Source organism: Hesperophylax consimilis, chromosome 4, assembly GCF_061612785.1.
Source record: "Hesperophylax consimilis isolate HC1 chromosome 4, BYU_Hcon_1.0, whole genome shotgun sequence".
Lineage (NCBI taxonomy): Eukaryota > Metazoa > Arthropoda > Insecta > Trichoptera > Limnephilidae > Hesperophylax > Hesperophylax consimilis.
The window spans coordinates 38,165,822-38,177,906 of NC_142839.1; the positions used below are offsets into that span (position 1 = coordinate 38,165,822).

The following is a 12,085-nucleotide window of genomic DNA, read 5'->3' on the forward strand; positions in this document are numbered from 1 at the left end:
AGGTTGTTGTATGTGTGTAGATCATGATTTCCTCATTTTCGAATTTGTTGGTTCCCACAAAACATAAAATAAATTAAGCAAAAAGTATTTGTTTGTTGTCTGCAGGTTGCGTTGGGGTTACTTCATAAATTTAATGATTTTCTCATCTTCATGTTTAGTTAGCCATAATTTGATGTCTTTTTAAAACTTTTCTATATCCATGGTGTTTTTAATTTCAAAAGGAAGGGCATTATATAATTTTATACCATGGAAATGGTGGTTTTTCTGGCCGAAAGATGTATTTTATTTTGGAATGTTTAGTAGATTTGAAGATTTCCTCCTTGTAGTGTAGGTGTGTTGTTCAGCAAGGTACTCATATTTTTCTTTAAAATTGAGTAGTGCATTTTTTGAGTACAGTTTTACAATGCCGAACACGTTAAATTAATTTTTTTTTTTTTTTGATTATGTTTATGGTGTTTGTGATACCAATAACTGGTATGGCCAAATACACTCCCAGAATCGCTCAATGGCCAAATTTGGAGAAGATTAGGCAAAAACACAGCCACCCTTTTGCAAATTCTGCTGCTGTATTAGATTTACTGCTAGTATTATCATAGCTTGCGAATAGATGGCGCCACTAGGTACATTTTACAAATAAAGACTGTTAAGAAACATCATATTGAAATATAGAGTCCTATTAGATGGTTTTTTATTGATGCCCTCCCAGTTGTAGAGCTCCGCCAGGTTTTGGGTCCGTCAACTTAGATGTCTACACCTACATGAATAATGTATACTGGGCCGGAACATAATACATTTCTCACACAGCTTTTTCTATACAAATTTATATTTCATGAGTTACAATACCATTATAATGAGATTTTAACTGCAGTGACCTGAGGCTCGTCAGCTTGCAAGACATAATAGAAGTGAAAGCGGCATACGGAGTAATAGATTTCCATTTTATATGTAAACGTCACATTGAATCAGCTGTTTCTGTATTAAACTACAAGTGGGTACCCAGTATTCAAAATGTTTTCATTCAAGTGAGTATTTTTATTACAATTTTATACACAATAATGTAGTTATAATTGATTATGAAATATTTAAAAGCTTTTGAAATCCATTCCTTTTACTTGAATTACCCGTTTTCCCTTAAATCAAAGGATCAGAGACTTGTACTATTGATAATTATCTATGTCATCATGGATATCTCTTTGTGAGCTCGATTTAACACTTGTAGACATTTATTCGCATCTTGTATTAGCGCCGCAACATATTACATTACTTGTATTACCACAGTATTAACAAAAACATTACACGTGTCTCAGGATCGATGTGTGCATAAATATTAATTAACCCGTAAATTCAGAATTCCGAGTCGTCGCTTCCCCAAACAATAATACATGCTTTCAGATTTGTCTCACGATATCTCGACTCTCTTCATATAGATGGCGCTAAACACAAACTTAACCCAATCCCCACCAAGCGTTAATTGTGATTATAAATCAAGATTTTATTTAGACATCTAGTTTATCTAGACTTATATGGTACAGAATTGGCAGCGATTGGATTTACGTGTATTATTTTTATAACTGCAGGGAAATAAGAAGAAATTGATACCAGGTATCAATCAGCCAAGAAGGATGAAGCGATTCTACGATTGCCTTTCCTGCATTATGACCTATAACCTTCAAACTCTGTGCCTCAAGTCTATACAAGAATACACCAAGTATATTATGGATGTCGGGGTAATCTTATATTTTTACATTGAATATTGTGTGTAACATTGAGCTTCAAAATATAAATTGAACAAATCTACGCAATATAATATGTATATGAAATTTGTTAATATTCTTTTAGGGCACAAACAATGGATTTTTTATAAGTCTTGTGTTTGTAAATGGATTGATTGCTTTCGATCCACCATTTAAAAAAGTCAAAGAAGTAATTTTATCCATGTACCAAGCTATGATGCAAAGCTGTTTATCTATACCGAGATTGGAAACAACGCTCTACCAAGATTTCACTGGTGATATAGTTTGTTTAAAAGTGGGTATCTACAAGAAAATATTGAGTATCATTTTTTTGCAATTTAATATTGAACAACTAATACCCCTTTTCAGCCTGTCATCGATATGGACTACATGTCGGATTGCATTGAAAATGTAGGTTTACTCCTGGATGACCAGCGCATTGGACCGGAACTAAGAGTACAGGACTTTGATGAATATGTGTGCTTGATCAATGGAGAGGTAAAATAATTTATTAATTTCTTTACAATTTTACTAATGATCTTTTACTAGAGACATTCAAATTTGTAGAGTAAACCAATTTGCGGGGAGCGTGGGAGGCGACATGACCTCATGAATCTGACGGTTTACAGGCAACTTGCATTGTAATATCACTATTCATTCCTCAAAAATAAAATCTGCTTACGAATTACTAGTCCTTTTTACAATGGCACGCAAATTGCTGGTTGCCTAATAAACTTAACTACAAACACAAATCGGGTAAACAAAAATTCAGGCTTGTTTCCAAAATGGATTATTTTGTTACACTATTTAGTTAGACACTTTTACAAATGTGTTATAATTTACCCATCTCACTCATTTTTAGCATTGCTACGCCAGGCGGTTTGTTTAAAAACTAACATTCAGAACCTGCATAGAAAAGTGCCACAATGTACTGTGCTGCAAACTTTTGCCTTACTTTAGTGAACTTTTTGTTTTTTTGCGTAATATCTGGTTATTTCAATGTGCGCTCTTCGGCGGTCAGTGTACGACTGATGTCGTAGTTTATTGAAAGCAACCTCGAACCGGGAGGTTCCAAAAATGTGGTCACATGGTTTGCCACCAGCTCATTGAAACATTACCCAGATTTCATGATAGGGCAAGTCTATCAATGTGAATGTCTATGGCTTATACAAAATACTCTAATAACAGTACCAATCTACCTAGTATAAAAGTAGTAAGTGGTACAGTTTAGCAAAATAATGTAGACAAAAATTGAGGGCGCTGGAATTGTTAAAAATGTTTTAAATGGCAACACCAAGATGGCTCAGGAAAATGCATATTTAAAAAAAGAATAATGATGCAAATATATATTTTTGACTTTGATTAAACTGTTCAGAAATTAGTGGTACTTTCCAAAAGGAGATGATTCTACATCATGTTCTAAGGACGGGTTGTTTCAAAGAATTAGAACTATTATCAAATTTAAAATTAAGTTTTCAAGTTCTGTAAAGGTTCTATTCAAGTTCTGTTATTATGTCATTATTGGCCAGTTGTTTCACTTAACTGAAATAATAATAGAAAATAAAAATAACTTTGAAATTTGATGAATTATTGTTCAAATTCTGTGAATCAATCATCCTAAGACAACTTTATGTAAACTTTTTTGTTTGTTTGTTTAATGCTTTGCAAGGAAGATAATTTCATGAAAGGCGATTTTTTAAAGGTATTTTTGCAATTTATGTATCAAAATACATATTTATTAGATGTTAAATCAAAACAAAATTTATAGATCAAATCTTCTTGATACATAAAAATTCAGCTTGCGTATGTTTGTGCTAGCAAAACTCGAAAGTAGTGAACCGATAATTTGTTCTTATTAGTGCCTGGGAGTGTTTAGAGAGTGGTTTGAATGGTATAAGAAGTCGGGGACGCCCGAGAAATACTTAACGCCATATCTCTGCACCGGTATAAGATATGGAGAATATGTTGAAATAAATTTTTTATTTTTATTAAATATACAAAAATATTATAATTGATTTACAAATAAAAATGTTTCGAGGCTAATATGCGAAAAAGGGTATTTTTGTAACAAAACTGCCCAACTCAATTGTAGAATGTAGTTTTTAAAGTCAATGTAATGTAGTTTTTTAACAGTAACATTGTGGTATAGAAGAAGTCAGAGACGCTCGAGAAAGACATTAGCAATAGCGAAGCTTTACGCGGTCCGCTAGCTATAAATTAAAAATTACTTGTGCTGGTTTTCATTGGACTTTAATGTTTGTAATGAACTATAAAACCTTGGAAAACTAGTGAAACAGGTGGATTTCTGACAACAAACAACAAGACAAAGTGAATGAGCTTGGAGTTGCCACAGTAATGAATAATTTTCTAATTTATTATGTTTATTGTAACACACTGCGCTGTATGTTTATTAAAATAAACTTTTGAAACATTAATTTGTACATATTGCAGACACAAGAGTTGGTTACGGAATTTCTCGAAGTCGAAGATCCTCCGAAGAAATTCGAGGAATATTGCGAAATAGCCGTAACATATGTTAATTTGGCAGCAGAAATACCAATAAAGATTCAACAGGTCGTAGTGATGGGGATGTACAAAATTCAAAGGGCCGAGTTGATGAATGCCCTCAAAAATGCTGCTTCTTCCTTCGCTAATCAAATATTAGAAAGAATGACTGCAGACTACCAAAACATGGTGAAAGAGTAAGTTTACAAAAGTATATATTATATTTGGACGTAATTCCTTTCCACCACATTCCTGTTGACTTGTATAGAATATTGGATGCGCAGAGTACTCTTTTTAACTAGGTACAAACTCAATAACAAGTTCATAAATATATGTAGGCACAAAGGCTGAATTTGCATTTTAAATTAATATGATCTGCCTAGCGGCAAACATTAAGGACGGGTTGTTTCACGGAATTTAACAATTCATCAAATTTCAGTGTTGATTTTCAAGTTCTGTGAGGGTTCTATTCGGTACTATATCGCCACCCGGCTGGACAGCATTTTAGAGTAGAGGCTGTGGTATTTATTTATTTATTTAATATCAACGGTATAAATATACCATAAACAATGATAACATGTCACAGTTAAAATATTAAAAAAAAAGAATTACAAATATATGTGGCATTTGATTGTGAAATGACATTAGAGAGTAAGTAGGTAAGTGAGTAAAGTAGGTAAGTATTAAGGTAGGGGCTGTAGTAAGGTATTTATTAGTGCGGATCTTGAGCCAAAGATATGAAGGAGGAAAACAGATGCCGATGGCTCGTTCCAAATACGATCCGACTTATACAAAAACAAGTCAACGAATAGACCCATTCTCATGAAGCCAACTGTGAACGTGTGTTCCGCTCTTGTACGTTTCACATATATGCACCGGTCCACAGGGGATCAATACGCCTTAGAGCAGGCTCCATTGAAATACCTTTGGAACAAACTCAGTATGCCTACATTTCGTCAATGCATTAGAGATGGCAATCGGTCTGTTAACGATAGATTGTCAATCAGACGGATCGCCCTCCTTTGCGCAGAATCAAATTCTGAAAGGAATGTTTAATGTATTTTAATGTAATTTTATAATATTTTAGGATTGGTAATGAGTACCTTACTATAGCGACCACACTTCTAGCAACACCGCCTGACACAGCGGCGTTAATGGAAATCATCAGATATTGCTTAGAAGTTGAGGAAAAAATTCTTAGCCAGATGGAAGAACGGTTGAGGTTTATAATGAACTACATTACATTTCTGGGAGACTATACTATATTTACTCCTGCTGAAATCAAAGCAAATAGTTATGCTTATCAATGGTATTACGATATTTTATTGAATTAATAGAATATTTCAATTATAAATTACATCACTGTTTTATTTATTAATTAGCTTTTAATACAAATAATGTGCTTCATGATGTTAGGTATGCTAAAATGCCAAGTGTACTGGAAGAGAGCAGGCAGAATTGTGATGTCAAGACCGTGGAGTTCCAAGAGTTGCTGAAAGTTCGTATCACGAAATTCATTGCTGAATTGGCCGTTATGGCCAAACAGGTGGAAGAGTTTCAGTACTGGGGGGAATTGAACGAGCTAGATAAATACGTCATGCGGTCTACGGCTCTAAGCGATAAGTTGGTCACTTTTGTATTTTTTTTATTATATGTATAACTATTCGAGTGATGGCTACCCAAATTTGGGTAGCACTGCTAATGCCCTTGAGCGATAATTACCCAAATTTGGGTAGGTGACAAAGACAAATTAGATATAGAATATGAATTAATATTAAATTATTTTTACCTTTCGCAGTCAGCTGATATGTTTAGTCGCTAGCTTGATTGAGCTTCTATCGAATAGCAATAGAAATCGCTTTAGTGGAAAAGCATCTCATTTGATGATAAGACATACTGCATAATTTTTACCAAGTGGACTGGGTTTCTTTTAAAACATTCTCATACTGCAAAATATAAGCTATACCGTCATCTCTAGGTCACTCACTTAAGTGGTTCAAAACACGAGGCGCTTGTGAGCATGCATTTCTGAAACGCGCTCTTCGAGATACTTGATACTCTAAGGACAGGTTGTTTCGGAGAATTTGAACAATTAATCAAGTTTCAACGTTCATTTTCAAGTTCTGTGAAAGATTTTTTCAAGTTCTGTTTTTATTTCAGTTTTCAAGCAACTAGCCTACAATAATATAGTAACAGAACTTGAATAGGACTTTCACAGAACCCGAAAATGAACGTTGAAATTTGATGAAATGTTCAAATTCTCCGAAACAACCCGTCCTAAGTGTCGATGAATGTGTGTTTGTTGTTCATTCTTTGTGTATGATTTTAGGTTGAATTTAGCTCTTACCAAAATAGATCAGTTTAATGAAGAGGAGACATCTTTTGGGTGGGAATTGTCTCAATATCCACTTCGCAAGCAAATAAGTGATAAACTTTCTCCATTCAAAAAGCTTTACGACAGTGCAGATGAGTTCCTGACCAAGCTCGATAAATGGCTCAATAGTCGGGTAATTTTATAATTCTTTTCAGTATTTTCATTTTGTTTGGATAATGTGAACGTTAATAAACTGTTACGAGAAGTATAGAACAGATGTGATATTGTTGCCAACTCATCTATTATCACACTATATTACTTCGAGGTAGCCCGTTGGGTAGCACATTCAAGCGGTTTCATGTTTGCTCACTATGTGAACGTTTTTTCTGTATTCAAAATGATTTTTGTTGTTGTTTTCATCCAGGTGGGCACATTTGAGCCTGAAGAAATTGAAACGGACGTTGGTTACTATTTCAAAACAATTTATAAACTGGAAAAAACATTTTCTGACATACCAGAAGCATGTAGACTGGCTAAAGATGTTAGGTAAAGTGACACTATGTACATATTAATGTCAAAATCAGCGTATTCCTCGGGTGTCCCACACTTCTTCTAACTTTCAAACTACTCTCTAAACATTCCTGGCACTAATAAAAACAAACTTTGAAATTTTCAGCGATATCGGTCAACTATTTCGAGTACAAACTTACGCAGTCTGAATTTTTATATATTATAAGATTTTGTTTATGTTACATTATTTTAGTTTTTTTTTAGTTTGTTTTTGTAATAATGACAGATGAGAATAATATTTTTCTAATTTTTCAGGGAAAAAATTGAGGAGTTCCGTGAGAATTTGCCTATTATTAGCACACTGGGAAATCCGGGAATGAAACCCAGACATTGGGAGAAGATTTCGCAAATAGTTGGTTTCGAGATTGTAGTCGACGATGAATTGACGTTGCAGAAGATCATCGACTTTGGCCTCGTAGATTACATTTCCAAATTTGAGTCCATTTCTGAGGGCGCGACCAAGGAAAATAGCTTGGAAAGGAATTTGGATAAAATGATGAATGAATGGGAAGATTTGACCTTCGACATTTTGCCTTACAGGTAGATTTTTTAAGAATATTTTGGCAAGTAGATAGTAACTTTGTGATGAAAGATTTTTTCTTGAAACAATTAATTTGTATACTTTAGTGTATTATTAATGTAATATGTATTATGTAATGAACAATTGAGCAGTGACCTTTTTGTAGTTATTAACAAACCATGATGACCATATGATGTAAAAACATGTAACAAACTAATAATCTACAGACAAATAAATGTTTTTATCATGTATTATTAATTTATTACTATTAATGTTTTATTGTTATAATACTAATTCTCTAAAATTGTGTTTATTGAATTATATTTGTAGTTAATTTGAATGTTGAATTATGTTAATTTGTATGTTGAATTACGTTTGTAGTTATTTATTAAGTCTTTGAATATTGAATACACACCATCTTTCAAGCATTATTTTCTTTTTGTATATATGTACTTACTCCTTCCATAAACAAGAGCTCCAGGGTATCGATTCTCCAATCCAGGCCGCTCGCAATCCCCATCGAAAGTACATACATTGGTCGACGTTCTTATTCTTGAGTCTCGTCGAAGGTATTACTTACCTACGCCAAATGTTAAAAGTCATTCCACTCGAACGACAAGTGGGTCGAACCACTCGTTGTTCAAGTGGAATAACTTCTCGAGGCCCTGGAGCTCATCTTATAGAATAATTAGGAAAATAATAAATTATTTTGCATACTGTTATAATTTGATATCTTGTATTATTTTGTATTAATAAGACTCAATTCTCGAACCTTATCGAATCCTTGCTCAGGCTTTATCTTCCTTTTGTACATTTTTATCTTACATATTTGTCATTGCTGTACTCATGTGGAACATGCTCTCCTTTCCCTGTCATCTCTGTTTTTTTTCCATTCCTGTGATGTTATGTTATAAATAATAATAAATTATTGGCTATATTTTAGATTGCCTTCCTCGTAAAAATAAAATTTAAAGTGGTCCCTGTCATTTGAAATGTTTTATTATTAAATTGTTTATTACAGAGATACTGGGACGTACATTGTTTCTGGCGTGGACGACATTCAGCTATTGCTTGATGACCACCTCGTGAAAACACAAACAATGAAAAACTCACCATACATCAAACCTTTTGAAACTATTATAAAGTGGGTAACTTGTCAGAACTGTGTTATCGATTATTGTTTTCATGGTTTGCGAACATAGGAAAAATGCGTTAAGTATGGTATTACAGTTAAACACTTTGCTAATTTAATTTCAAGTGCATGGGAGGCCAAGCTGCAACTATTGCAGGAGATAATGGACGAATGGCTCAAGGTCCAGATGACCTGGATGTATCTTGAACCTATTTTCTCATCTCCGGATATTCAACAGCAGATGCCGGAAGAGGGAAGGAAATTTGGCGCTGTGGATAAGGTGAAGAAATTCAAAGATATTTAAGATTAGATAAATTTGTATCTTACAAGATATTATAATATAATAGTTTGTGTTTGTTTGTTTGTAGGTTTGGAAAGAAATCATGAAGCAAGTGTTCACAGAGCCCCGGGTCTTGGATGTAGTAGAAATAGAGAAAATGGCTGAACGCTTGAGGAAGTGCAACGTTCTTCTTGAAGTCATCCAGTACGGCCTGAATGCATATCTTGAGAAGAAACGTCTCTATTTCCCCAGGTATTAAAAAACATTACGCCTTTTAATATGTATTCGAATGTCGCTCTAATTGACCAAAATGACTTTGAATTTTGTAATAATTTTAAAATATACATAATATGATTTAATTATTGAAGACAATATTAGCGATTCCTAAATGAAAATCTGAAACAGAAAAATCAGAAAAAGATACGGTCACATCTAGGACCCTAACCCAGGACCCTTACCTTGCCGGGGCACCGCTCTACCAACTGAGCTAATGGGACCCTATCTCCTTCGGTCATTTTTAAGTGTATCATACTCCGAAGAAGAACTATCAACATTGTGTTCATTTTTCTCACCGCACATTTTTATTCGGTATCTTTTTCTGATTTTTCTGTTTCAGATTTTCGTTTAGGAATCGCTAATATTATCTTCAATAATTAAATATTACAATATGAGGTTTTACTCACTAAGTTATTCCAAAAAATAAATAATATTACTTGTTAATTTTGTAATTTGAATAGGATATCATTCTATTTCTTATATGTACCACCTTACACCCATAATAATATATTGTTAATTCTCATAGATTCATAATTATATATTTGTTTTTGTTTCTGTGTCTGCTTTTTTAATTATTGTTGTCGACATAGATTATCACAATAAAAAATAAGTGGTTTTTTATAATAAAGTAGGGTTTAGTTATGACTTTGACAAAAGTATTTTCTGTAATTATGTGATTTTAAATAATTTATTTCTTGCTACAGAGCAAATCCTGATGAGTTATAAAACTCATTATCCCATCGTACATATATTATATTCATTGCTGATTATTAATGTGAATTAATTGCTCTAGATTCTTCTTTTTATCAAACGACGAATTGCTTGAAATCCTATCTGAGACAAAGGACCCCACTCGGTAAGTTTATTATATTATTGTTATTTATGTTAATACTAGTGGCAGTAGTACCCAGTAGTAGTTAAGTGTTACTCAGGCGTCCCCGACTTCTTCTATCATTTAAACCACTCTCTAAACACTCCTGGCACTAATAAGAACAAACTTTGAAATTTTCAGAGATGTCGGTTGACTACTTTTCGAGTTTTGTGAGCACAAACATACGCAGACTGAATTTTTATATATTAATTCTAGCTTTACCCCGCCATTCGTTGCTGTTGCTCAGTTTGTCTGTTCAGATAAAGAAACAATAGCGCGTGTTGCTTTTACATCCAAAAGATGGCGCAGTTTAAAAAAAAGCATGATTTTACCTAACCTAGGTGACATCTATATAATATAAGTATATAAAAACACACGCGTATTCGAATGCAACGCTGTGTCAAAATTTCAAAGCAATGGGTGAAGAACTTTAGAAGATTTAAGAATTTGAACAAACGAACATTTACATTTTTATTTATATGGATGTATCAATTATCCAGGTAGGTAATGTAAGTTAATATTTAACAGTGTGCAGCCTCACTTGAAGAAATGCTTTGAGGGTATATCCCGTCTCACGTTTACCGAGGACCTTGTCATCACCCACATGAAGTCTTCTGAGGGAGAAATTGTACCATTAATTATTACAGTCAACACCATCCTCGCAAGAGGACAGGTAAAATTAAATTTCCTGATTATGATTTATAAATTTAATGGAATACATTTATTCATTCATAAAATACAAACAAATTACATTTGCATTGAATCTTTTTTAAATTACTGTGAATTTATTCATTTATAAAGGTGGAAAAATGGCTTCTTGAGTTGGAAGGTGCAATGAAGAAGTCAGTACATAATGCTGTTGCTCTGTCTTACGATGCGTACATTGTTACTAAAAGAGATCAGTGGGTGCTGGATTGGGCTGGACAAGCGGTAAGATGTTACTTTAAATATTTGCCGTTCAGAAGATGGGTTCTAAACAAAATGATTTAAGTGCAAGTTTGGTCAAGTCATTGGCATGTTTTGAAAGAGAAACGGTTAGGGCAGCTATTTTACAAAACAACAGAAATACAAGTTGTATGAAAGTTTTATTTTTTTATATGAATGCCGCACGAGAGTCCCAACTGCTCCCAACAGTCTGGAGACAGTGAGACTTTGGCATCCCCAAATGGGGTATGTTGTGAGGCAGTGGGGAAGGTAGTGGGGAGGGGAAGGAGTTTACGAAAGTACCCGGCTATTATGATCTGGTCACCAAACACGGCTAACTTGTGAAATAATGCAAATTCATCAATTAAAGTTTACTTGCGCACGCCGGGATGTGAACATGTGAACTTCGGCTTGATAGTCGAGAGCCTTACCCCTCGGCCACCGAGGCCTTCTGTAATTATTCCACTATTCGGGCTAATTGTTTCACAGTACTTTCAAAAGGACTTTCACAGAATTTGGATATTAACTTTGAAATTAATTTTAAAGAATTGTTAAAATTTTGTGAAACAACTGGCGATGAAATATGTTTTGTAATCATACAATTTTTTTCCAACTGTTAATGAGCAATTTTATTTTGTAGGTGCAATGCATCGCAATGACTTTCTGGACGTCTGAAGTAACCAATGCTATTTTACAAAATATTAAAGCAATGGAAGCATACTTATTGAAATGCAACGGTCAAATATCTAAAATTGTCAATTTAGTCAGAGGGGACTTGAGCTTACAAAATCGTATAACGCTAGGTAATTTTTATGTATTTTGGTTCGCCCCCATCTTGAATATGCTTGTGTTATGTGGTGTCCTTTTTATGCTATCCATATTCGTCATATTGAGTCCGTTCAACATCGGTTCCTAAAAGAAATTGCTAGGAGGCTAGGATTAGAAAGAGGCAATTACTCG

The 12,085-nt window shown here is 33.8% G+C and overlaps 1 protein-coding gene across 1 annotated transcript in view; it reads left to right on the plus strand.

Moving 5' to 3' along the window:
• Positions 1 to 476: 476 nt before the first annotated feature.
• The window catches only part of LOC149424677 (dynein axonemal heavy chain 7-like), a 39,909-nt gene continuing 28,300 nt past the window's right edge, over positions 477 to 12,085 (plus strand). The window contains exons 1-17 of the mRNA XM_089631089.1: positions 477 to 584; positions 1,578 to 1,727; positions 1,840 to 2,028; positions 2,103 to 2,231; positions 4,185 to 4,435; positions 5,326 to 5,547; positions 5,655 to 5,861; positions 6,568 to 6,745; positions 6,977 to 7,098; positions 7,378 to 7,662; positions 8,664 to 8,786; positions 8,901 to 9,054; positions 9,143 to 9,306; positions 10,124 to 10,186; positions 10,730 to 10,874; positions 11,003 to 11,131; positions 11,766 to 11,928. Of these exons, the coding sequence (XP_089487215.1) occupies positions 477 to 584; positions 1,578 to 1,727; positions 1,840 to 2,028; positions 2,103 to 2,231; positions 4,185 to 4,435; positions 5,326 to 5,547; positions 5,655 to 5,861; positions 6,568 to 6,745; positions 6,977 to 7,098; positions 7,378 to 7,662; positions 8,664 to 8,786; positions 8,901 to 9,054; positions 9,143 to 9,306; positions 10,124 to 10,186; positions 10,730 to 10,874; positions 11,003 to 11,131; positions 11,766 to 11,928 (2,782 nt within the window). The remainder of the gene's footprint in view (positions 585 to 1,577; positions 1,728 to 1,839; positions 2,029 to 2,102; positions 2,232 to 4,184; positions 4,436 to 5,325; positions 5,548 to 5,654; positions 5,862 to 6,567; positions 6,746 to 6,976; positions 7,099 to 7,377; positions 7,663 to 8,663; positions 8,787 to 8,900; positions 9,055 to 9,142; positions 9,307 to 10,123; positions 10,187 to 10,729; positions 10,875 to 11,002; positions 11,132 to 11,765; positions 11,929 to 12,085) is intronic.